We start from the raw sequence: 23,413 nt of genomic DNA on the forward strand, positions 1-23,413 counted from the left end.
GCAGTGAGCCAAGATCACACCATTGCACTCCAGTCTGGGCAACAAGAGCAAAACTCCATCTCAAAAAAAAAAAAAAAAAAAAAAAAGAAAAGAAAAAAAGCAAGTTAGAAGATTTGGGGACAATGGGTTTGCATCCCCTGACTCCAACAGGAGTTGGAGCTAAGTCAGCTTTGCCCCTTCCCTGGCTGCTCCCATCCTTCCGTTCACTGCTAGAACCTGTTGAGCCCTGGAAGCATCCCTGCTCATAAGCCTGGTAAAGGGGACTTTGAATGAGCTACTTTTTTTTTTAATTAATTTATTTTTTTGAGACGGAGTTTCGCTCTTTCACCCAGGCTGGAATGAAGTGGCGTCATCTCACCACGCCCAGCAAAGCTATGGGAGATTAAGAGAGGTTAAGTGACTTGCCCAAAGCCACACAGCCAGCAGTGGTAGAGCTGGGCCTGGCAGCCATTCCTGTAGCCCAGTCCAGCCCCTCTTCCATTAGCAGTGACAACCCTCATGCCATCTTCCCCATCACCTGTAAGACCCATGGGGCAAATTCTGTTACTATCCCCTCCTCCACAGAGGAGGACAGGGAGGCTCAGAGAAGGGCAGTGAATTGGCCCGAACCAGTGAGCAGGAAGCTGAGACCAAGCCGCAAGTGCTGGCTGTGCAGCCAGTGCCCTTCTCAAGGGCTTTGCTCACTATCCCCGAGACCCCCTGACTCCGTCTCACCTGGGACGACCTCAGTGGGCTCCCGCTGGCAGCCTGGAGGTCTGCCAGGCAGAGGGACTGTGGCTTTGGCTAGAAGAGGATAGCAATGAGGTACAGTGGGACCAGGGCAGCCTGTGACCGGAGCATCCCCCGTGTCCAGACACACAGCAAAGAGCATAACATGGGGGACCAGAGTGGCTCCAGACCCTCACTGAGCTCCCAGACCGCACATCCCTACCCCTGCAGCACCCCTCCCCATCTGACCAATTCGTTCAGTCCCAAACCCCCAGACCCTAAACTGCACAGAGCTTACTCATTGAAAACAGTTCTAGGTTCAAATTCCAGCTCGATCATACCTACCTAGCAATATCTCCTTACTGCTGCATGCATGTGGACATAATATGTGCTAAGTGCTTAGCACTGTGCCTGGTTGTAGTAGGTACATCATGCGGACATGATGATTCAATGGATTAATGGATCCCCTTTTACAGACATGATGATTCAATGGATTAATGGATCCCCCTTTTACAGATGAGGAAGCTGGGGCCCCAGGTCACCTAGCATACAAGTAGCAACACTGGGATTGGTGCCAGGGTGCAATGGATCTGGGCCTGGGCTCTTGGCCACCATGCTGACTCCTGATCAGGCAGGCTTTTGGGGTGGGGAGTTGGAAGAGCCCCCCACTTCCCCCAGCTTTGCTGGAATCAGACCATGGCAGAGGCCCCTCCTGGGCTTGGCAGAGAATTGGCTTTCCAAGAACGTTGTGCCTCGGCAGGGGAGAGGGGCCTTCTGTCCCTGCCCTCTGCTCCACCCCACCTCCTTGCCCAGTGTCCTCACATCATTTTCTGGCTAGCAAGGCAATGGGAAGGGTCGGGAGGTGGGCCCAGGAAAGCCTCACCCTTCAAGCTGTGAGTCTCTTCAGGATCTTTAGGTTGAAACCTTTTCAAGTACCCCTCCTCCGCTTTCTGAGATAACCACATCCTGCTGCCATCCCCCAAACAGCCCACAAAAACCGCAGGGCAGACTGGCTGGGAGGTGCTGGCTGGCATTTCTTGGGCACCTACTGTGTGACTTGCCCTGTGTTATCTCAGCACCGCAGCCCTCTGAGGGGGCTGCTACCCTGCTCCTTGTACTGGAGAGGAAACTGAGGTGCAGTGTGGGCAGCACTGCCAGCCTACAGATGTGTTTTATTTGTCAGTCAGTCACCAGAGCTGACGAGTGGCAGAGTCCGGGTTTGAAACCCAGGCTGGGAGCCCCCACTCTGCAGAGCTGCTTAGGAAAGCTTTCAGACTTCAGAGTAGGGAGGCTGGGGGCTTGGGGACTTGTCCTAACCCTTCTTCACACTGGCTGTGGTAACTTGGGTGGGTCTCCTGCCCTCTCTGAGCCTCAGTTTCCCCATTTCTAATACGAAGCGCTATTGCTGCTGCTCTCTAAAACTGTCACCCCCTGAGGGGGAGAAGGAGCTGACATTCCATGGTGCAGCTTTCCCAGGCTTTTGGGAATGAAGGAGGGCGCACACAGTCTCTCTGCAGCCCCTGGAAGAGGGCTCCCAGGATGGGCAGCTCAGGGCCTTCCACCCATAGGCCAGGCTCCTGGCCCCCCACCTCCCTCCCCCAACTTCAGCCCAAATCTACAGCCTTGAGGCCCTGAGTCTGGGCAAGCTTCCTCCCCTGCCCCGCCATACCCCTCTCCTAAGCTCTGGAAAGCCCCCCACTCAGGCTGCTGCCACAGGCGGCTGAGGGTCATATCTGGCTCTTCACACAGCCAGGGCCTCCTCGGGCTGGGGTGCAACGTTCCCCTCCAGATTGGGACGGTTCCTGCAGACCCAGCGCTCCTGCCTCGGGAACCTCCAGGGTGTATGGGGACCGGAGTGTCGGGAGGGGGTGTGAAGCTAGAGTAGGGACAGTGAGGACCGTCAGGGCGCTGAATGCGAAAGTGAGGGGCGTGTGTGCAGCGTGGGCGCGGGGAGGCGTGTAAATGGCGGGGTGAGCCGCGTGTGTGCACATTCGGGGCGTGCGATGCGATGCGCACTGCGCGGAGTGGCCGGGCCAGGCAAGGGCGCCAGGCGTGCCCGGTGCCCGGCATTCGTTCGTGTGCAAGCGCGGCGCGGAGGTGTAGGCGCGCGGAGTGAGCGGGGCTCTGGGGTCCCAGGCCCAGGGCCCGAGGAGGGGCTGCGTGCGTCCGCGATCAGGGTGCGATCCCGGCCGCGCACGGGGGTCGGCGGGGTGCGTACTCACCCGGGCTCCGCGGAGGGGCCGCCGCTCCGGCTGGGCTCCAGCTGCCGGCCCGCCTCCCGCGGCGCGCACGCACCTGCGCCTAGTCCGGCCGCCGGCGGCAACGCCACCCCTGCAGTGTCGCCGGGCTCCCGCCTCCGAGGAGCGCGGCGCGGGCCGGGGGCTCGGCCGGGCCGGGGCGGCGGACCGGAGCTGCGCCGCAGTCCGGGCACGCTCCCAGGAGCCCGCCGCGCGCTCCCTCGCGCTCGCCCGCTCGCCCGCCCGCTCCCTCTTTAATTTAAAGTGACAAGCTCGAGCGCTGTCTCTGCTCCCGGGGTCCGAGCCGGAGATCCCCAAGCGCGTCCGGGATCCAGGGACGCCCTGAGGCCAAGCCCAACCCCTCGCTCCCAGGCCTGGGGACAGGGGTGGGTGGGGACGTGCCCACAGGCCTCTGAGAGGCAGGCCAAGCACTGGACTCAGAGCCAACCGGCCTGGGTTCTAGCCCCAGCCTCCGCGCCCTGGGTTATCCTGTTCCCTTTCTAGGCCTCAGTTTCTTTACCTTAAAAACGGACCCGATACTGCGCACCTCCGGGAGCCAAAGAAAACAGCAACAGGAGGCGCAGCGGAAAGTTTCCCCTTTTCTGAATGGATAATTACTCCCTCCCACCACGATTGAGCTGTAACTGTAGGTCAGCTCTGTGCTGGTGCCTTACAACATCATCTCAGTCCTCACAGTAGCCTAATCTGATCGTGGTGACTCCATTTTTTACATGAAGAAGCAGGCTCAGAGAGGTGACCAAGGTCACAGAGCCAAAGGTCAGAGCCAGAATTGAACCCAGGTCTGTGTGACTTCAAACTCCATATCTTTAACCACTAAGGGGTCGTGCTTTCTCTCCCAAAGGAATGAATGAATCATTCAGGAGATATTTATGACGCCCCCGCAGGGGCTGGGCACAGTGCCAGGTGTGGGCGATCTTCCATCTTCCGGGAACAGGGGACAGGTCCCTCCCTGCCCGCGCAGTCTGGCAGTGAGGCACGGCTTGCACTGGGAGGGGCTGGGTGCGGGGGAAGGTGCCACATGTTGTGGGCACAGTAACCAGGGGAGCAGGCTGGGTGGACACCTGGGGAGACCTCTCCAACGGTCTGGGGTGGGGTGAAGAAGAGGGGCGAGGATCCCAGATGGGGAGCAAGTGTGCAAGGGTGGCAGTGCTTCCTGGCTCATCTACACTCTGGGCCTTTAGAGCTGAGGGCAGCCTGTGGGCACTGGCCTCTCAGTGGAGGCTGGGTCTGTGCTGGCTTGGTGCAGTGCGGCCATCCTTGGTCTAGAAGACAGGACGCTGGGGAGCCCTAGAAAGAGAGTTGCATCTGGCTAACACGGTGAAACCCCGTCTCTACTAAAAATACAAAAAAATTAGCCAGCTGTGGTGGCGGGCGCCTGTAGTCCCAGCTACTCGGGAGGCTGAGGCAAGAGAATGGCATGAACCCAGGAGGCGGAGCTTGCAGTGAGATCCCCGCGACTCCGTCTTAAAAAAAAAAAAAAAAAAAAAAAAAAAAAAAGAAAAAGAAAAGAAAAAAGAAAGAGAGCTGCATCTTACCGTCACCCACAGGGGGCGCTTTTGTCTTCATTTAATTTCCTGGACCTGGAACAGAACAAAGAGAAAGGGCATTATCATGGGGCGGGGGGCCTGGGTAATGGGCCCTGAGCTTTCACTGCCATTTCCCATTTGACTCAACCTTCACAGCCAGCTGCAGCTTTGGTACGATTGACTCCATTTGAGTCCATTTTCTTCACAGGACACCCAGGCCTGGGGAATGAATGGCTGAGTTCCTGGTTTGGAAGGGAGCTGGGAGTCAGACACATCATCAGGGCATAAAAGGGGCCAGACTCTAATAGGGTATTCTACCCAAGCAACAAAAGACAAAGTTGAGGCCAGGCACAGTGGCTCAAGCCTGTAATCCCAGCACTTTAGGAGGCTGAGGTAGGCGGATCACTTGAGGCCAGGAGTTCGAGACCAGCCTGGCCAACATGGTGAAACCCTGTCTCCACTAAAAATACCTGTAGTCCCAGCTACTCAGGAGGCTGAGGGAAGAGAATTGCTTGAACCTGGGAGCAGAGGCTGCAGTGAGCCGAGATTGGCCTGGGCAGCAGAGCAAGACTCCATCTCAAAAAAAAAAAAAAAAAAAAGCAAAGTTGAGGCTGGTTCAGTTCTGGTGTCACCCTGGGGAGCTGATGCAGGGGCGGGAGTGAGCTTGAAATGAGAGATCTTGTCAACTTCATGTTGAACACCCTTCAATGATCAGAAAAGTGTACACGGGTGCACCAAAAGACAAGGCTAGAATGTTGACAGTGGCCCCAAACAGGAGAACACAAATGCCCATTACGAATCGAATGCATAGATGCATTGTGGTGTAGTGACACAATGGAAGACTGTGCCACTAAGAAGAGAAGCAAAACTACAACCACTGATGAAAGGCGAGTGAATCCACCAGGTGCGGTGGCTCACGCCTGTAATCCTAGCACTTTGGGAGGCCGAGGCGGGTAGATTGCCTGAGCTCAGGAGTTCGAGACCAGCCTGGGCAACACGGTGAAATGCCGTCTCTACTAAAAAATACAAAATTAGCTGGGCATGGTGGCATGCACCTATAATCCCAGCTACTCGGCAGGCTGAGGCAGGAGAATCGCTTGAACCCAGGAGGTGGAGGTTGCAGTGAGCTGAGATCATGCCACTGCACTCCAGCCTGGACGACAGAGACTCCGTCTAAAAAAAAAAAGGTGGGTGAATCTCACAAACGTACTGCTGAGCAAAAGAAGCTGGACACAGAGAACACTGCTGATGGGTCCGTTTACAGGAGGTTCAAAGACAAGCGAAACTACTCTGTGCATGGGACTCTTGTCCCCATGGGGGTGGTGACTAGAGGGGCCTACGGGAGGATGCTGGGGTGCTGGTCACATTCTGGTTTTGATCTCAGTGCCCATCTCCTGGGTGTGTTCACTTTGTGAAAATTCATGGCATTGTACACTGATGATTTGTACACTTTTGTGCATGTGTGATATGCTTCTGTACAATTTACAAAAACAAAAACATCTCATGTGGCTGCATGCTGCACTGGAGATGGAAGCCAAACTCCTTTCTGGGGCCTACAGACCCTGCTGGCCTCTCTGAACTTTCATGCCACCATCCCTGTCACCTGCTGAGCTCCTGCCTCCTGGGCCTTCTGGCCTTCCTGACGCCTGCCAAGCCATTTTCCGCCTCGGGGACTCTCCCTTGCTGGTCCCTTTGCTTGGAGTGTTTTCCCTGCTGTCACCAACAGCTTCCTCCATCTTCTATGCATCACACCCTACAGAGGTCACCTCCTCTGAGCAAAGCCCCTACTCATTCTTCCTTGGCCTCTGGGACCCTTGGGACCAGTTCCTGAAGAGCAGGGCACCTCAGGGGAGGCCCCACCCTGAGGTCTGGCCTGAAGGATGCTCCATCTGAGCACCACAGAGATGCTGTGCGTGGAGTCAGTGACACTTAAAGGTGAAGAGACTAGAAAGAAAAGGCGCCCAAGGCCACACAGCTGGGCCCCAAGACCAGTGCTCCAGCAAGCGGCTCGCCACTTTTTTTTTTTTGAGACAGGGTCTCACTCTGTCACCCAGGCTGGAGTGCAGTGGCACAAAGACGGCTTACTGCAGCCTTTACCACCCAGGCTCAGGTGATCCTCCCACCTCAGCCTCCTGAGTAGCTGGGTTACAGGCTCGCACCACCATGCATGGCTAATTTTTTGTATTTTTGTAGAGACGGGGTTTCGCCACGTTGCCCAGGTTGGTCATGAACTCCTGGGCTCAAGTGATCCCCTCTTCTCGGCCTCCCAAAGTGTTGGTGATATGATTTAGCTGTGTCCTTACCCAAATCTCATCTTGGATTGTAGTTCCCATAATTCCCACGTGTTGTAGGAGGGACCCAGTGGGAGATAATTGAATCATGGGAGGCGGTTTCCCCCATACTGTTCTCGTGGTAGTAAGTCTCATGAGATCTGTTTTTTTTTTTGTTTTTTTTTTTTGAGATAGAGTTTCGCTCTTGTTGCCCAGGCTGGAGTGCAATGGCACGATCTTGGCTCACTGCAACCTCCGCCTCCCAGGTTCAAGCGATTCTCCTGCCTGAATCTCCCGAGTAGCTGGGATTACAGGCATGCACCACCACGCCCGGCTAATTTTGTATTTTTAGTAGAGACGGGGTTTCACCATGTTGATCAGGCTGGTCTCGAGCTTCCGACCTCAGGTGATCCACCCACCTCAGCTTCCCAAAGTGCTGGGATTACAGGCGTGAGTCAGCACGCCCGGCGATCTGATGGTTTTATAAGGGGAAACCCCTTTCGCTTGGCTCTCATTTTCTCTCGTCTGCCACCATGTAAGATGTGCTTTTCGCCTTCTGCCATGATTGTGAAGCCTCCCCAGCCACGTGGAACTGTGAGTCCTTTAAACCACTCTTTCTTTATAAATTGCCCAGTCTTGGGTATGTCTTTATCAGCAGCATGAAAATGGATGAATACAGTTGGAACGGTAGGCGTTGAGCCACTGCACTCGGCCTCAGTTCTCCACTTTCCAGGCCCCGGCTCAGCTCATGAGGCACCAGCCACTTCTCTGCCCTGTGCATCCCACAGGCCCAACTCTTTCACTTTTGCACTTTTGTTTTCTTTTCTTTTTTTTTTTTTGAGACGGAGTCTCGCTCTGTCGCCCAGGCCCAACTCTTTCACTTTTGCACTTTTGTTTTCTTTTCTTTTTTTTTTTTTTTTGAGACGGAGTCTTGCTCTGTCGCCCAGGCTGGAGTGCAGTGGCGCAATCTCAGCTCACTGCAAGCTCCACCTCCCAGGTTCATGCCATTCTCCTGCCTCAGCCTCCCGAGTAGCTGGGACTACAGGCGCCCACCACCATGCCTGGCTAATATTTTTATATTTTTAGTACAGACGGGGTTTCACTGTGTTAGCCAGGATGGTCTCGCTCTCCTGACCTCGTGATCCGCCTGCCTCGGCCTCCCAAAGTGCTGGGATTACAGGCTTGAGCCACCGCGCCCGGCCTCTTTTTCTTTTTTAAGAGACAGAGTCTTGCTCTGTCATCCAGGCTGGAATGTGGTGGCAAGATCATGGCTCATTGCAGACTTGAATTACAGGGCTGAAGTCATCCTTCCACCTCAGCCTCCTAAAGAGCTGGGACTACAGGCACATGTCACCATGCCCAGCTATTTTTTTTTCTTTTTGGTACTGCTCCTTGTGGAGCAGGGCTACCCCATAGGCAGTGTACCCAGAGTAGCCAGCCCAGTTATTTAAAAAAAAAATTTTTTTTTGAGACAGAGTTTCGCTCTTATCCCCCAGGCTGGAGTGCAGTGGCACGATCTCAGCTCACTGCAACCTCTGCCTCCCAAATTCAAGAGATTCTCCTGCCTCAGTCTCCCAAGTAGTTGGGATTACAGGCACGTGCCACCATGCCTGGCTAATTTTTGTATTTTTTAATAGAGACGGGGTTTCACCATGTTGGCCAGGCTGGTCTCGAACTCCTGACCTTAAGTGATCTACCTGCCTCGGCCTCCCAAAGCATTGGGATTACATGTGTGAGCCACCGCGCCCGGCCTTTTAAATTTTTTTTTTCTTTGAAATGTAGCCTCACTCTTGTCCCCCAGGCTGGAGTGCAATGGTGTGATCTCAGCTTATTGCAACCTCCGCCTTCAGGTTCAAGTGATTCTCCTGCCTCAGCCTCCTGAGTAGCTGGGATTACAAGCGCCTGCCACCACACCCAGCTAATTTTTGTATTTTTAGTAGAGACGGGGTTTCACCATGTTGGCCGGGCTGGTCTCAAACTCCTGACCTCAGGTGATCCACCCGTCTTGGCCTCCCAAAGTGCTGGGATTATAGGTGTCAGCCACTGCGTCTGGCCTTTAAAACTTTTTGTTGTGGCTGGGCGAGGTGGTTCACCCCTGTAATCCCAGCACTCTGGGAGGCTGAGGCAGGCAGATCACAAGGTCAGGAGTTCGAGACCAGCCCGACCAACATGGGGAAACCCCATCTCTACTGAAAATATGAAAAATTAGCCGGGTGCGGTGGCAGGCATCTGTAATTCCAGCTACTCAGGAGGCTGAGACAGAAGAATCACTTGTACCCAGGAGGCGGAGGGTGCAGTGAGCCTAGTTTGCGCCACTGCACTCCAGCCTGGGCGACAGAGCAAGACTCCGTCTCAAAAAAAAAAAAAAAAGATTGTAGAAATGGGGTCTCCCTATGTTACCCGGGCTGATCTTGAACTCCTGGGCTCAAATGATCTTTCTGCCTCCGCCTCCCAAAGTATATGGATTACAGGTGTGAGCCACCATACCTGGCCTCAACTCTTTCACTTTTAGAGAGGCTCAGCCTAATGCTATGGGGTCAGGATAACATGAACTTGAATTACCATTCTGGACCAATGGCTTTCCTTCCCTGAGCTAAATGCCTTTCACCTGTAAAATGGGGAGGAAGCTGTTCTCACTCATGAGGTTGGAGGACAATTAAAGGAGCTCATGCCTGGTAGAGAGCAAGTCATCAGCAAATGACAGCTGCAGCTGTGACCCTCCTCACATCTTTTCTTTGAAATAACAATAATTACAGAATTTATGTAATATTTGACATTGTGCAAAGTGCTTTCTTATTTACGACCTCATGTAATCCTCACAGCGCTGGTGCCGTTGAGGCAGATGATCCCACTTTATGAGACAACTGAGTCTGGCCACAGAGAACTTTCCTGAGATCCCAGACACCCTCAGCTGAGACCCACAGTTCCAGAGCTGGGTCTCGTAGCACCGCGTCCCATCGTGCCAACTTCTACTAGGCTCACAGAATAGGGCATACGGTTTCAGAACAAGCCCAACTTGGAAAGTTTTTGGGAAACTCTTTTTTTGGATAATATACACTACTTTCAGGCTCTGTTTTAGCATATTTAAAGAAACACCAGTCTAGCATGTACACTGGCCGAAAAGTGATTTACATCTTTCTGAAGCCTCTCTAGAAAATGCCAAAGAAGTGCATTCATAATCCCTGGCAAGAATCCTTTCTTCCCATAGTCTCTTACCCATCTCTGCTGCTCCCCAAATTTCTCTCTGCCCCAGCTCCAAGCTCTTTCCCAGGCCCTCAGTTCACGCCTTCTCAGCAGCCCACTTCCCTCCCCCATCATCTTTTATTTATTTATTTATTTATTATTATTATTTTTTAATGAGATAGAAATCTCTGTCGCCCAGGCTGGAGTGCAGTGGTGCGATCTTGGCTCACTGCAACCTCCATCTCCTGGGTTCAAGATATTCTCATGCCTCAGCCTCCCAAGTAGCTGGGATTACAGGTATGTGCCACCACTCCCGGCTAATTTTTGTATTCTTAGTAAAGATGGGGTTTCACCATGTTGGTCAGGCTGGTCTCGAACTCTTGACCTCAGGTGATCTGCCCGCCCCAGCCTCCCAAAGTGCTGGAATTACAGGCGTAAGCCACCATGCCTGGCCCTCATCTTTTCGTGTATGATATTTTTCTCTAGCATGAGCCCACTGGCCTTCCCAGTGTGACCTGGCCAGGCCTCTGGCTTCTCAAACCCCCTTCCTCCTGCTCCCAGCCTCCTGAGATCCAGAGTCCTCCTTTCCAGCAAGGGAGGAGGGAGAGGCTGTGGACCCCCCTGCACTCACATGGGTTCTGGCTACGAACATGAAGGAGCTTTACGAAGATCCCAGCGTTTACCACACGAAGGGATTTTAGCAGTGAAAGCCACAACAGCTGGGAAGTGTCACACATGTCCCAAACCCTCTCCACATTCATTATCTCCTTGGTGCCGTGAAGGTGATGCTGTTTCTAACTCTTATTGCTAAGGAGGAATCCACGTCCAGGACAGCGAAAATCCCTGGGCCTGGCCATGTGCAGCCCACCAGTCCTGGCTCCAAGTCCCTTTCCCTTCCCTTTGTTCCCAGTTGGGACTCCCATCATGCCACAACCTGCCTGATGGCCCCCCCGCCTCCATGCCAGGGTAAGAATGTGGTCCCTGGAAGCAGCTGTCTGTAGCACAGGTCGTTGGAGAGCAGCCCGTGGGGTGCAGAGAGGATGCTGAGGAGCTGGGCCTGTGTTGGGGGCCAGCACTCATGGGGCCAGGCTGAGGCCAGCAGGGGTGGCAGGGACTTGCTCTCCCAGCACTGGCCTTGGCTGCCCTGCCCTCCTGTTGCGACCTGCTGCCCAGGGACTACTGGTCTCTACTTCCACAAGACGCCTGAGCTGCCTTTCCACCTGTCACCGGGATCCCCTTGGTTGGGGGAAGCTTAAGAAGGAGCCGCAGCTCTGGATGCAAGGCAGGGATCTCCCATTGTTGCGGGAAAGTAAGGGGCCAGAGAGACCAAATGGGGTGTAGGAGAGTTTATTTAAGGTGTACACTGGCTCAGTGGACTTGCATCTAGAAAGTTTGGCACTAGACAAAGAAAGCAGCTGTCTTTTAAGTAGTTTGTGGCGGGAGCTACGTGACGCAGGAATATTTTACAGTGAAAAATAATGTTTTTTTAAATTTTTTTACTTCATTCCAGCCACCCTGCATACACCCAAGGCAGCCTGACTGCCACCAGCCTCCAGGGAGCGTCGAGAGTGGCAATGAGGAGGCCACGAGGATCCCCGCTGACCTGGAGGGCAGGACAGGGAACCTGGCCAGGTTTGCGGGCCACGGACAGCCAGCCAGAGCACCTAGGCCCCTCTGGGTTCTCAGACCCCCGTGCCATGCCTCGATGCTGCCTCCATATAAGTCAAAACAGCCTTGGGGCCTGCCTGCTACCCCCACCTCCACCCCTAGTCCTACCCCCACTATGATCCCTCAGCCCCTTATTGTCCAGTCTGGGTCTCACCCACAAGGCCCCAAGCTCCCACCAGCTCCCAGTTGCTGGGTCCCCTGCCTGGCTCACAGGCTGGCCTCAGTGCCTGGCAGAGGGCAGCCCGGCAGGAGCCGCTTCTCCAACCCTCTCCAGAGAAGCTGGTGCTGGGTGCGTCAGGGAAGCCAGCCCTTGGATCTGTGGGTCCTCACCTGTTCCCCGCCCCCATACTCAGCTCCCCCAGGCATCTGCTCTGGGCGTACTGCTTGGGTTCCCAGTCATCAAATCCATTAACAAGATCTTCACTTCTTCCAATGAGCACTTTCCATGGGATGTGGAGGTGAAGGGGACACCCTCCCTGATCCCGGACACATCTACGCACATCTAGGCTGATGGGATGGTTGCAGCGAGTTGACTTGTGACCCCTCAAAAAGATACATCTGAGTCCTAACACCTAGCACTTGCGAATGTCATCTTTTTTGGAAATAAGGTCTTTGCAGATGCAATTAAGTGAAGGATCTCAAGCTGTAATCACTCTAGATTTACAGTGCGTCCTACATGCGATGGGTGGTGTCCTTATAAGAAAGAAAACAGAGACATCTCAGTCACGAAGGCACAGAGAGAAGGCCACGTGGAGACGGAGGGAGGGGCTGGAGTTATGAAACCCTCAGCCAAGGAACACCAAGGGTTGCTGGCAGCCCCCGGAAGCTGGGAGAGAGGCCTGGGATGGATTCTCCCGGAGGGCGTCTGGAGGGAACCAGCCCTGCCAACACCTTGATTCTGGGCTCTGGCCTCCAGAACTGTGAGAGAATTAATTTCTGGTTTTGTAAGCTGCCAAATTTGCAGTAATTTGTCATGGCAGCCCCAGGAAAGGAATGCAGACGGCATTAGCCCCAGCCTGTGCTGAAGGCGCTGAGCAGACTGCAGCTGAGTGGAGGGTAGGGAGGCCCTGCCCCGGGGGCCACACTTGACAGGGGCCTGTAACCTCATGGGAAGACACACAGACAGGGGAGGATCCATTCAGTAACGAGGTAACTGCTGGTGGGACCCGGGCCCAGGGAGGGGGCTTGTGGGCCAGGAGCCTCGAAGGGTGAATGGGATGGGCTCAAGAACTAAAGGCCTTGACTGTCAGGGTTGGGGGCTGGGACAAAGAGGAGAGAGGCAGGAGCCCTGGCTGAAGACCAGAAAGGCCCAGACACTCACTCAGCTCCTGGAAGGGCCGCAGGGAGAAAGGAGAGAAGGTGCAACCCTGCCAGGCCCTGAGCACCAGTGCCCTGAGGACTAGCACCCTGAGGAAGCTGCAGGGAGGCAGGTATCAGCTCGGCAGACACAAGAGCTTGCATGGCCAGGGCCCCCACAGTGAAAATGACCCCGAGTTGGGGCAAGCTCCCCATCAAGGGAGATACGTAAATAAAAGTGCCTGGTAGGGATCCTAGCCCCAACTAAGTTATGTTATGGGTGGTCCCTGAAGACCCGTTTGCAACCTGAGACACTACATATTGCCTGGCTGGGCTGCTCCTCCCCACTCTGCGTGTCAATTACATTGACTTGATCCGGCTCAAGCCACTTATACCCACTTTCCTTCTGGACTCTGGGGCCTGCACCTGTGAGGACAGGGACTCACTCCTGGAGACCTGGAACTCAGGAATGACGGGCAGATTCCCAATGTCCTCCCAAAGGAAAGGATGACCCCCCAGGTCTCAAAAGCCTTCTCTCTTCACAGTCCCCTCCATCTGAAGGAAGAAACACGACAGCCCTCTTTCAGTGTGTGGTTACTTCATGCTAAATCCCTGACACAGCATGTGCGGTTCAGAACACTAAAGTCACTGTGTGACCTTGGATTAGTTTCTTACCTTCTCTGTGCCTCAGTTTCCTCAACTGCAAAATGTAGTTAATAACCATGCCAACCTCCTAGATGAGTGAGACGCTGAAATGAGACCCTGAAATGTGACAGCTCTTAGCATTTTAAGGTTGATAGAGAACCAGCCCCAGTGCTGACTTCAAGGTCCTTTTGCCTCGTTTCCCTGCTGATAGTTATAAGCACTTACATTTTCAGAGGGATGCTGGTCTGAGGGCCAATGAATGAGACAGACCCTACCCTCTTGGACTCATAATCTGATGGAAGAGGCCAACTCGTAGCCAAGAAGTTACAAGGCAGTGTGATGTGGCAGCACAAAGGTGGGGTAGCTCAGTCAGTCTGAGGTGGGAGGGCTTCAGAGAGGGTTTCTTGGAGGAGGTGACTTTTATTTATTTATTATTATTTTTAAAAATTTTTTGAGACAGAGCCTCGCTCTGTCGCCCAGGCTGGAGTGCAATGGTGCAATCTCAGCTCACTGCAACCTCCGCCTCCCGGGTTCAAGCAATTCTCCTGCCTCAGCCTCCCCAGTAGCTGGGATTACAGGTGCATACCACCACGCCTGGCTAATTTTTGTATTTTTAGTAGAGACAAGGTTTCGCCATGTTGGCCAGGCTGGTCTCGAATTCCTGACCTCAGATGATACGCCCGCCTCGGCCTCCCAAAGTGTTGGGATTACAGGCTTGGGCCACCATGCCTGGCTGGAGGTGACTTTTAAACCAAGACCTGGCCCGGGCACAGTGGCTCACGCCTGTAATCCCAGCACTTTGGGAGGCTGAGGTGGGTGGATCACGAGGTCAGGAGTTTGAGACCAGCCTGGCCAACATGGTGAAACCCTGTCTCTACTAAAAATACAAAAATTAGCCAGACGTGATGGTGGGCGTCATTAATCCCACCTACTCGGGAGGCTGAGACAGGAGAATCGTTTGAACCCGGGAGGCGGAGGTTGCAGTGAGCCGAGATTGTGCCACTGCACTCCAGTCTGGGGGACAGAGCAAGACTCTGTCTCAAAAAAACAAAACAAAAAACAAAACCAAGACCTGAAAGATGATCAGGCATCAGCCAGGCAAGGTGGGTGGGAAAAGACAGTCCAAGCAGAGGAAACCGGGCAGATACCAAGAGCCTCTGCGGAAGCGTTTTCATAGCCTACTGCCTCAGACCCAGTGTGGAAAGAGCCGACAATGCCTGCCATCTGGGGAAAATGATTGGCTTCCAAATAAGAAAAGAAAATCAGGCCGGGTGCGGTGGCTCACGCCTGTAATCCCAGCACTTTGGGAGGCCCAGGCGGTCGGATCACCTGAGGTCAGGAGTTAGAGATCAGCCTGGCCAACATGGTGAGACCTCATCTCTACTAAAAATACAAAAATTAGCCAGACATGGCGGCACGTGCTTGTAATCCCAGCTGCTCAAGAGGCTGAGGTAGGAGAATTGCTTGAACCTAGGAGGTGGAGATTGCAGTGAGCCAAGATCGTGCCATTGCACTCCAGCCTGGGTGACAAGACCAAAAGTCCATCTCAAAAAGAAAAGAAAAGAAAATAAAAGTTAATATACATACACTTTACTATTTCATTTCATTTTGTTAGAGATGGGGGTCTCATTATGTTGCCCAGGCTGGATTCAAACTCTTGAGCTCAGATGACCCTCCCCTTCAGCCTCCCAAGAAGCTGGGGCTACAGGTAGGTTCCACTGCACCTAGCTAAATTTAACATTGACCGTACACAAATATGTTGTCAACTAGAATACTGCACCTGAACATAGTGTGATAAAGAATTCTACTTACTGTGAAATACGACATGTGTTTGTGTGTTATGTGACATGTTTGTGTGGCGTGCTGTGGGATGAGGCCTTTAGGAGAAAGAAGACCCAGGCCCTAGGCAAAGTCGTAAATGGCTCTGACCCCGACCCCAAAATTCTTTCTCCACTTTCCCAGGTCTGGAATTCCTTTGGTTCAACTTGTTCTAGGAGTCAAGACAAAAAAAGGTGTGGGCACCATCACCAACAGACGCCTGTTAACACAGGACAACCAGAAGAACCACAGGAACCCATCTCCTGACCCCTCCCCAGGCTCTGAGCCACAGCTGGAACCTGCCCTTTCCCAGGTTGCCTAGGGACAGGTCCCAGGGCCTCACTGACATAAGCAGGATGCAGGGCAGCCACAGAAGGCATTTGGAGGTGGTGGCAGGTGTCACCAGCAGGGTACTGGGCAGCCAGTTAACACAGAGCCGGAACAGGCCTGGCAAGATGAAGGGGCATGAGCTCAGGGTTGGGCACAGAGCCCAGGGAGGGGTGGGGGGGACCTGAGGGTTACTGGGGCTTGGCTACATCATGCTGTCCACTGTCTGGACACTATCCCTGTCTTGGCTGCAATCTCTCCTGCCCGGCCCTTGAGGCCCAGCATGTTAGAGCTGGAGCCTGGACCTGGGCAAGGTGGCTAGCTCCAGAAGCCACACTGTCACCACCCGCCTCACCATGAGGGAGTCTGGGAGAGAAATGGCACAGATGTTGCTGTGGGGCAGAGTGGATGAGTGGAGATGCTGCTTCAGGGTAATCCCTAGGACTCAGTTCTGTCTTTTTCTAGCCTGGGAGGGACAAAACCTTTTCTCTACATGTCTCCGTAAAGCCAGAAATCAAAGGTCAGATGGTTTCAGTGTTTTCTCACCTGTCACTTCAGCTTCTTGTCCGGCTGTCACTGTCCATGGGCCATACAATTTAAGCTTCCACCACCACCATGCCCTAATCACTGTTTCTCAAACACACCAAGCCCTTTCCTGCCTCCATGATTTTACTCAATGCAGTTCCTTTTGCCTGGAATGCCTTCTATTTGCTTCTTTCCAGAGGATGTAAACTCTTCATCCTTTCAAACTCTCTCCCATGGAGCCGAGATTGCGCCACTGCACTCCACCCTGGGTGACAGAGCGAGACTCCGTTTCAAAAACAAAACACAAAAAACAAAAAACAAAAAACAAACTCTGTCCCATGAAGACTTCCATAATGCTCCAGCAAGCCACTCACTCCCTTTTCCCACAATAGCTGGACCCTCCCTTTAACACATTTATAGTGTCTGTCCTGGAATTATTTGTTTCTGTGCCTGTTCCTACTAGATGCTGGGAACTTGAAGCAGAGAGGAGGTGTCTTATTCATCTCTCTAGCCTTCAGGCCCAGCATATAGCGGGTGTTTTGTCAGTATTTAAAAATCAAGGGCTGAGGCTGGGCACAATGGCTCACACCTATAATCCCAGCACTTTGGGAGGCTGAGGTGGGTGGATCGCTTTAGGCCAGGAGTTCGAGACCAGCCTGGCCAACGTGGTGAAACCCAGTCTCTTCTAAAAATACAAAAATTAGCCAGGTGTGGGGGCGCATACTTGTAGTCCCAGCTACTTGGGAGGCTGAGGCATGAGAATTGCTTGAGCCTGGGAGGTAGAGGTTGCAGAGCCAAGATCAAGCCACTGCCCTCTAGCCTTTCTCAAAAAAAAAGAAAAAAAAAATCAATCAAGGTCGGGGCACAGTGGCTCACGCCTGTAACCCCAGCACTTCAGGAGGCCAAGGCATGGGGATCACTTAAGTGCAGGAGTTTGGGACCAGCCTAGATAACAAAGTGAGACCCCATATTTACAAAAAAATACAAAAATTAGCTAGGCGTCATAGTACATGCCTACGGTCTCAGCTACTCGGGAGGCTGAGGTGGAGGATCACTTGGGCCTGGGAGGGCGAGGTTGCAGGAAGCCAAGATGCACTGTACTCTAGCCTGGGTGACAGAGCCAGACCTTGTCCCAGAACAACAACAACAACGACAAAAGCCCCAAGAACCCACATGCATGAAGTCCTTATATACCTGGCACCATTCTCAGTGCATTATACATATTGGCTCATTCAATCCTCCCAGGACTCTTATCACCAAGGTTCATTTATCAGCCCGCAGGTTACACATCCGGAACCTGAGGTACAGAGAGATTAAGAAATGTAGCCAGGCTGGGTGCAGTGGCTCACGCCTGCAATCCCAGCACTTCGAGAGGCTGAGGCGGGCGGATCACCTGAGGTCAGGAGTTCATGACCAACATGGTTGAAACCCCGTCTCTACAAAAACACAAAAATTAGCTGGGCATGATGCCGCATGCCTGTAATTCCAGCTACTCGGGAGGCTGAGGTGGGAGAATCGCTTGAACCCAGGAGGTGGAGACTGCAGTGAGCCGAGCTCATGCCATTGCACTCTAGCCTGGGCAACAGGGCGAGACTGTCTCAAAAAGAAAAAAAAAAAAACAGAGATGTAGCCATCTCACACCTGTAGTCCTAGATACTATGGAGGCTGAGGTGGGAGGACCACTTGAGCACAGGAGGTTGAGGCTGCAATGAACTATGATCACGACACTGCACTTAGCCTGGGCAACAGAGCAAGAACTTGTCTCTAAAAAAAAGAAGAAATGTAGCCAAGAATAAACACCAGCAGGTTGCAGAGGTGGGATTCAAACCAATGGTAACAAGGAATAGTAAAGAGTTGATGAATAAGCCGTGAATAAAAGAACTGAAAGGAGGAAAAATCAGATTAAGAAGGGCTTCCGGGCCGGGTGCGATGGCTCAAGCCTGTAATCTCAGCACTTTGGGATGCTGAGGTGGGCGGATCACGTGAGTTCAGGAGTTCAAGACCAGGCTGGCAAACATGGCGAAACCCCGTCTCTACTAAAAATACAAAAATTAGCCGGGCGTGGTGGCACGCACCTCTAGTCCCAGCTACTCGGGAGGCTGAGGCAGGAGAACCGCTTGAACCCGGGAGGCGGAGGTTGCACTGAGCCGAGATCAGGCCATTGCACTCCAGCCTGGGTGACAGAGCGACACTGTGTCTTAAAAAAAAAAAAAAAAAAAAAAGGAAGGGCTTCCTCAGGATCAGGAAGGAAGTGCTCCTTGTCAAAAATGAAAAGGAAAAAACCCTCTTTCCAAATCCACTTTTCAAAAAATAGGCCGGGGTGCAGTGGCTCACACCTGTAATCCCAGCACTCTGGGAGGCCAAGGCGGGCGGATCATCTGAGTTCAGGAGTTCAAGACCAGGCTGGCCAATGTAGGGAAACCCTGTCTCTACTAAGAATACAAAATTAGCCGGACGTGGTGGTTCATGCCTGTAAGTCCAGCTACTCTGGAGGCTGAGGCAGGAGAATCGCTTGAACCCGGGAGGCAGAGGTTGCAGTGAGCCGAGGCCTCCCTGTTGCACTCCAGCCCGGGCAACAACAGTGAAATTTTGTTTCAAAAGAAATAATAGAAAAAAAAGAAAAGAAATATACGAATTCCTTCTCCCCACCCACTCCCTTTTATTATTGCCTCCCACTCAGGAACTGAGAACTCCGAAGATAAAAATAGCAAACCTGAAGGAGTTTGAAGGAAGTACTCAGTGGAGCACCCCACACAGCTCTGACCCCTGGGACCTGCAGAACCTGAGAGGCAGGCCCCTGGGTAAGGCTGGGGACAGGCCATGGTGCAGTCCCTGGGAAGGCCCTTCGCCCACGAGCCCGATGCAGGGCATGAGAGTTCCTCAGTCTCAGGCTCCCCTTAGGGACGAGTGTCTTCTGGGCCTCACGTCCCAGCCCCTCTGGGCCAGGAGATGTGGAGCCCTGCTGTGGTTCCTTCGGCCTCCTACTCACCGGGTAGCCTACCCTGCCTCTCCATCACTCCAGGTCTTGGCTTCAACTTGCCTCCCAGGTGTTCAGGCACCCTTAACCCCACCAGGAAGTCCACTCCCTCACGATGCGGTCCACTCCCGTATCTTGCTCATCCTTCAGGACCTGACTAATTTTCCCTTCGTTGGTGAAGCCTTCCCAACCCCTAGCAAGTAACAGAAACCCACTCAAGCTGGCTGAAGCAACAGAGGTGGCTTTAACAAAAAGATCCAGCATTGCAAGGCACCTCAAGGCAGCAGCACTGCCAAATGTCCATAAAGGACAGGATCAGGGTTGGAGAGACCATTATGAGCTCAAGTGCCCTTCAGCTTCCTTTTTCCTTCTCTGCCAGCCACAGCTCTCCCAATTAACATTTTCTAGACCTTCAACCACAGCCAGTGTCAGGAGAGAGCTCTGATTGGCTGACTTGGGTCAGGTGATCAGCCCTCTTCCAACCCACAGTGACCAAGAGAGTGGGGGTCACGTGATACATACGAACATGGCTGCCGAAGCCTGCCCTTGACAAGGGGAAGAGTGAGGGATATTGACAGCTAAGAATGCATGTCTGATGGCTGCTCATTCTTCACTTTTCCTGTGGAAGTAATCTCTCTGCCTTTGCAACTCGATTTCCTCTCTGCTTGCGTTCTGCTTGCTGTTTGAACTGGTTGTATGTGTGCCTACCTCTGTGCATGAGCACATATGAGGATTCCAGCCTGCATTACGCACGGACCCCTGACCTCTGTATCTAGTTCAAGGCCTCCATCCTGAACCTCTCTTTAGGGTTGGCTTCACAGGTGTAAAACCTGAGCTTGCACACAGGGCCCAGTACATGGTTAATGCTCTGCTGTTGCTGTCTTAAAATTCTCTGTCTCTTTTTTTTTTTTCGAGACAGGGTCTAGCTCTGTTGCTCTAGGCTAGAGTTGAGTGGCGCAAGCACCACCCATGGTGTTACCGGAAATGGGTCCCAGTCCAGACCCCAAGAGAGCGTTCTTGGATCTTGCACAAGAAAGAATTTGGAATGAGTCTATAAAGTGAAAGTAAGTTTATTAAGAAAGTAAAGAAACAAAAGCATGGCTACTTAATATGCAGAGCAGCCCCAAGGGCTGCTGGTTGCCCATTTTTATGGTCCTTTTTTTTTTTTTTTTTTTTGAGAAGGAGTCTCACTATGTCATCCAGGCTAGAATGCAGTGTCACGATCTCTGCTCACTGCAACCTCTGCCTCCTGGGTTCAAGCAATTCTCCTGTCTCAGCCTCCTGAGTAGCTGGATTACAGGTGTGCACCACCATACCTGGCTAATTTTTTGTATTTTCAATAGCAACAGGGTTTCACCATGTTGGCCAGGCTGGTCTTGAACTCTTGATCTCAAGTGATCTGGCTGCCTCGGCCTCCCAAAGTGCTGAGATTACAGGCATGAGATTAGTTCTTGATTTTATGCTAAACAAGAGGTAGATTACTCATGCCTGTAATTTTTAGACCAGATAGGGTAACTTCCTGGCATTGCCATGGCATTTGTAAACTGTCACGGCGCTGATGGGAGTGTAGCAGTGAGGACGACCAGAGGCTGCTCTCATCGCCGTCTTGGTTTTGGTGGGTTTCGCCGGCTTCTTTACTGCAACCTGTTTTATCAACAAGGTCTTTATGACCTGTATCTCGTTCCGACCTCCTGTCTCATCCTGTGACTAAGAATGCCTTAACCTCCTGCGAATGCAGCCCAGTAGGTCTCAGCCTTATTTTACCGAGCCCCTACTCAAGATGGAGTTGCTCTGGTTCAAACACCTCTGACAATTGCAGTCTCAACCTTCTGGGTTCAAGGGATCCTCCTGCCTCAGCCTCCTGAGTAGCTGGGACAACAGGTGCGTGTCACCACACCCAGCTAATTAAAAATTTTTTTGTAGAGATGAGATCTCACTGTGTTACTCAGGCTGGTCTCAGACTCCTGGGCTCAAGCGATCCTCCTGCCTCAGCCTCCCAAAGTGCCTTGAAATTCTCAATAATTTTTGAACAAGGAGTCCAGCGTTTTCATTTGGCACGAGGCCCTGCAAATTACATACCTGGTCCTGCCTTTCTTCTTGAGCCATCTTGAGTCATTATTCCCAACCTGACAATATTAGTCTTCTGGGGCTGCCATAACAAAACAGCATGGACTGGATGGCTTACACAGCAAAAATCTATTTTTCACAGCTCTGGAAACTGGAAATCTAAGATCAAGATGCCATCAGGGTTGGTTTCTGCCCTCTTCCTAGCTTGTAGAGGGCTGCCCTCCCCTATGTCCTCACCTGGTCTTTTTCTCTTTGCCTTGTGGAGCCTCTTCCTCTTTTTTTTCTTTTCTTTTCTTTTTTTTTTTTTTTTTGAGACAGAGTCTTGCTCTGTCGCCAGGCTGGAGTGTAGTGGCGCGATCTCAGCTCACTGCAGCCTCCGCCTCCCTGGTTCAAGTGATTCTCCTGCCTCAGCCTCTCGAGTAGCTGAGATTACTGGCACGAGCCACCACACCCAGCTAATTTTTGTATTTTTAGTAGAAACGGGGTTTCACCATGTTGGCCAGGATGATCTTGATCTCCTGACCTTGTGATCCGCTCGCCTCGGCCTCCCAAAGTGCTGGGATTATAGGCGTGAGCCACCGCGCCCGGCCGCCTCTTCCTGTTATAAGGACACCAGTCTTGTTGGATTAGAGCCCCACTCTTATGACCTTGTTTAACCTTAATTACCTCTGAAAAGCCTTATTTCCAAAAATAGTCACATTGGGGTAGAGCTTTAACGTGGATTTTGGGGGACACATGAAATCCTAACACCGACCTTGTACCCTGTGCCTCGCCTGGTGCCCACGCCTTGGATCTCCCAGGTGGCACTGCCCTTTGGGGTTGACCTCTGGTTACCTTGCTTTGGACACCCGCCTGCCCTACCCAGTCTATCATGGACCTTGTTCGACACAGCATTTTAGGGCCGGCCTGGAGGAGGATGGGGCCACACATTGTACTCCACCGGACAGGGAGATCTCATGCCCTCCAGGAACTTTATCATCTGCCTCGATAGTGCTTTCCCCATCTGCCTAACTCATACTCAACTCGGCTGAGACCCCTCTTCATCCCACGTGCCATTTCTACCCACTGCCCATTGCCCCCATGGCTGGGTTCAGAGTCCTTTATATATGCCTTTATCTTCACCGATTAGAGCTCCTACCATCCCCTATCACAATGGCCAACCTTGTGCCTGTTGGGCCCACCAGTCCCTTTTTGATGTCAGGGACATTCAGTAACATTATTTATTTATTTATCTGTTTATTTATTTTGAGACAGAATCTTGCTCTGTCACCCAGGCTGGAGTGCAGTGGCGTGATCTCGGCTCACTGCAACTTCTGCCTCCCGAATTCAAGCAGTTCTGTGCCTTGGCTGCCGGAGTAGCTAGGATTACAGGCACCTGCCACCACTCCTGGCTAATTATTTTTGCATTTTTAGTAGAGACAGGGTTTCGCCACGTTGGTCAGGCTGGTCTCGAACTCCTGACTTCAGGTGATCTGTCCACTTTGGCCTCCCAAAGTGCTGGGATTACAGGCGTGAGCCACCGAACAAGGCCAGTAACATTTTTAAATTACAGAAGTAGTACACTTATATCCTCACTGTGCCAAAAATCAAACAAATGGCTGTAGTTTAAGATCCTAAAGATAAGAATTGGTATGAAAAATGTAACCCTTTCTAACTCTCTAATAACCAAACTCATCTCACCAGCCTGACCTACAAGGAGACTTTTTGTAGTCTTTGAGAAAATTTTTCTCATATTTTTGGCCTTGACTAACAGTGGGAAATCCAGTGCACTTTGAAACCAGCACAACATTTAATCAATAATCATGTAGCAAAAGTTTCATAAAGTAATACTCTGTTATTTGATTTGATTCTATTGTATTTTGTCAACCCACTGAATTTCATGAAACCAGTTTTTCTCCCTGCCCCTTATCCTCTTGTCCCAGGGCAGAGCCAAGCACCGCAGGTTTAAGTTGGTCCTAGCATTAGGAAGGGGGCACCTAGTCCCCACACCTTTCTCTGTCCTTCCCCTGAGGGCCTCTTGCCTCTCAGCTCCTGAACATTGGCCTTGGTCCCTGCTGGCCAGGGCTTGACGAGGCCTCTGTTAACAGGTAGGCAGGCCACATGAGGGAGGGCAGCCGCCTCCCTTCCTGGTGCCAGGTCCTCTAG

General features: G+C 52.4%; 1 protein-coding gene across 5 annotated transcripts in view; it reads right to left on the bottom strand.

The window, feature by feature from the left end:
• SYT12 (synaptotagmin 12) overlaps positions 1 to 19,609 on the bottom strand; it is a 43,676-nt gene extending 24,067 nt beyond the window's left edge. Inside the window, exons 1-3 of one of the 5 annotated variants that reach the window (XM_054523789.2) lie at positions 19,214 to 19,609; positions 16,246 to 16,489; positions 4,502 to 4,546 (exon numbers count right to left, since the gene is read on the bottom strand). In XM_054523789.2, coding sequence (XP_054379764.1) covers positions 4,502 to 4,532 — 31 coding nt within the window. In that variant the 5' untranslated portion in view covers positions 4,533 to 4,546; positions 16,246 to 16,489; positions 19,214 to 19,609. 5 annotated transcript variants of the gene reach the window in all.
• Between the last annotated feature and the right edge of the window lie 3,804 nt (positions 19,610 to 23,413).

Source organism: Pongo abelii, chromosome 9 (assembly GCF_028885655.2).
Source record: "Pongo abelii isolate AG06213 chromosome 9, NHGRI_mPonAbe1-v2.0_pri, whole genome shotgun sequence".
NCBI classification, from domain to species: Eukaryota; Metazoa; Chordata; class Mammalia; order Primates; family Hominidae; genus Pongo; species Pongo abelii.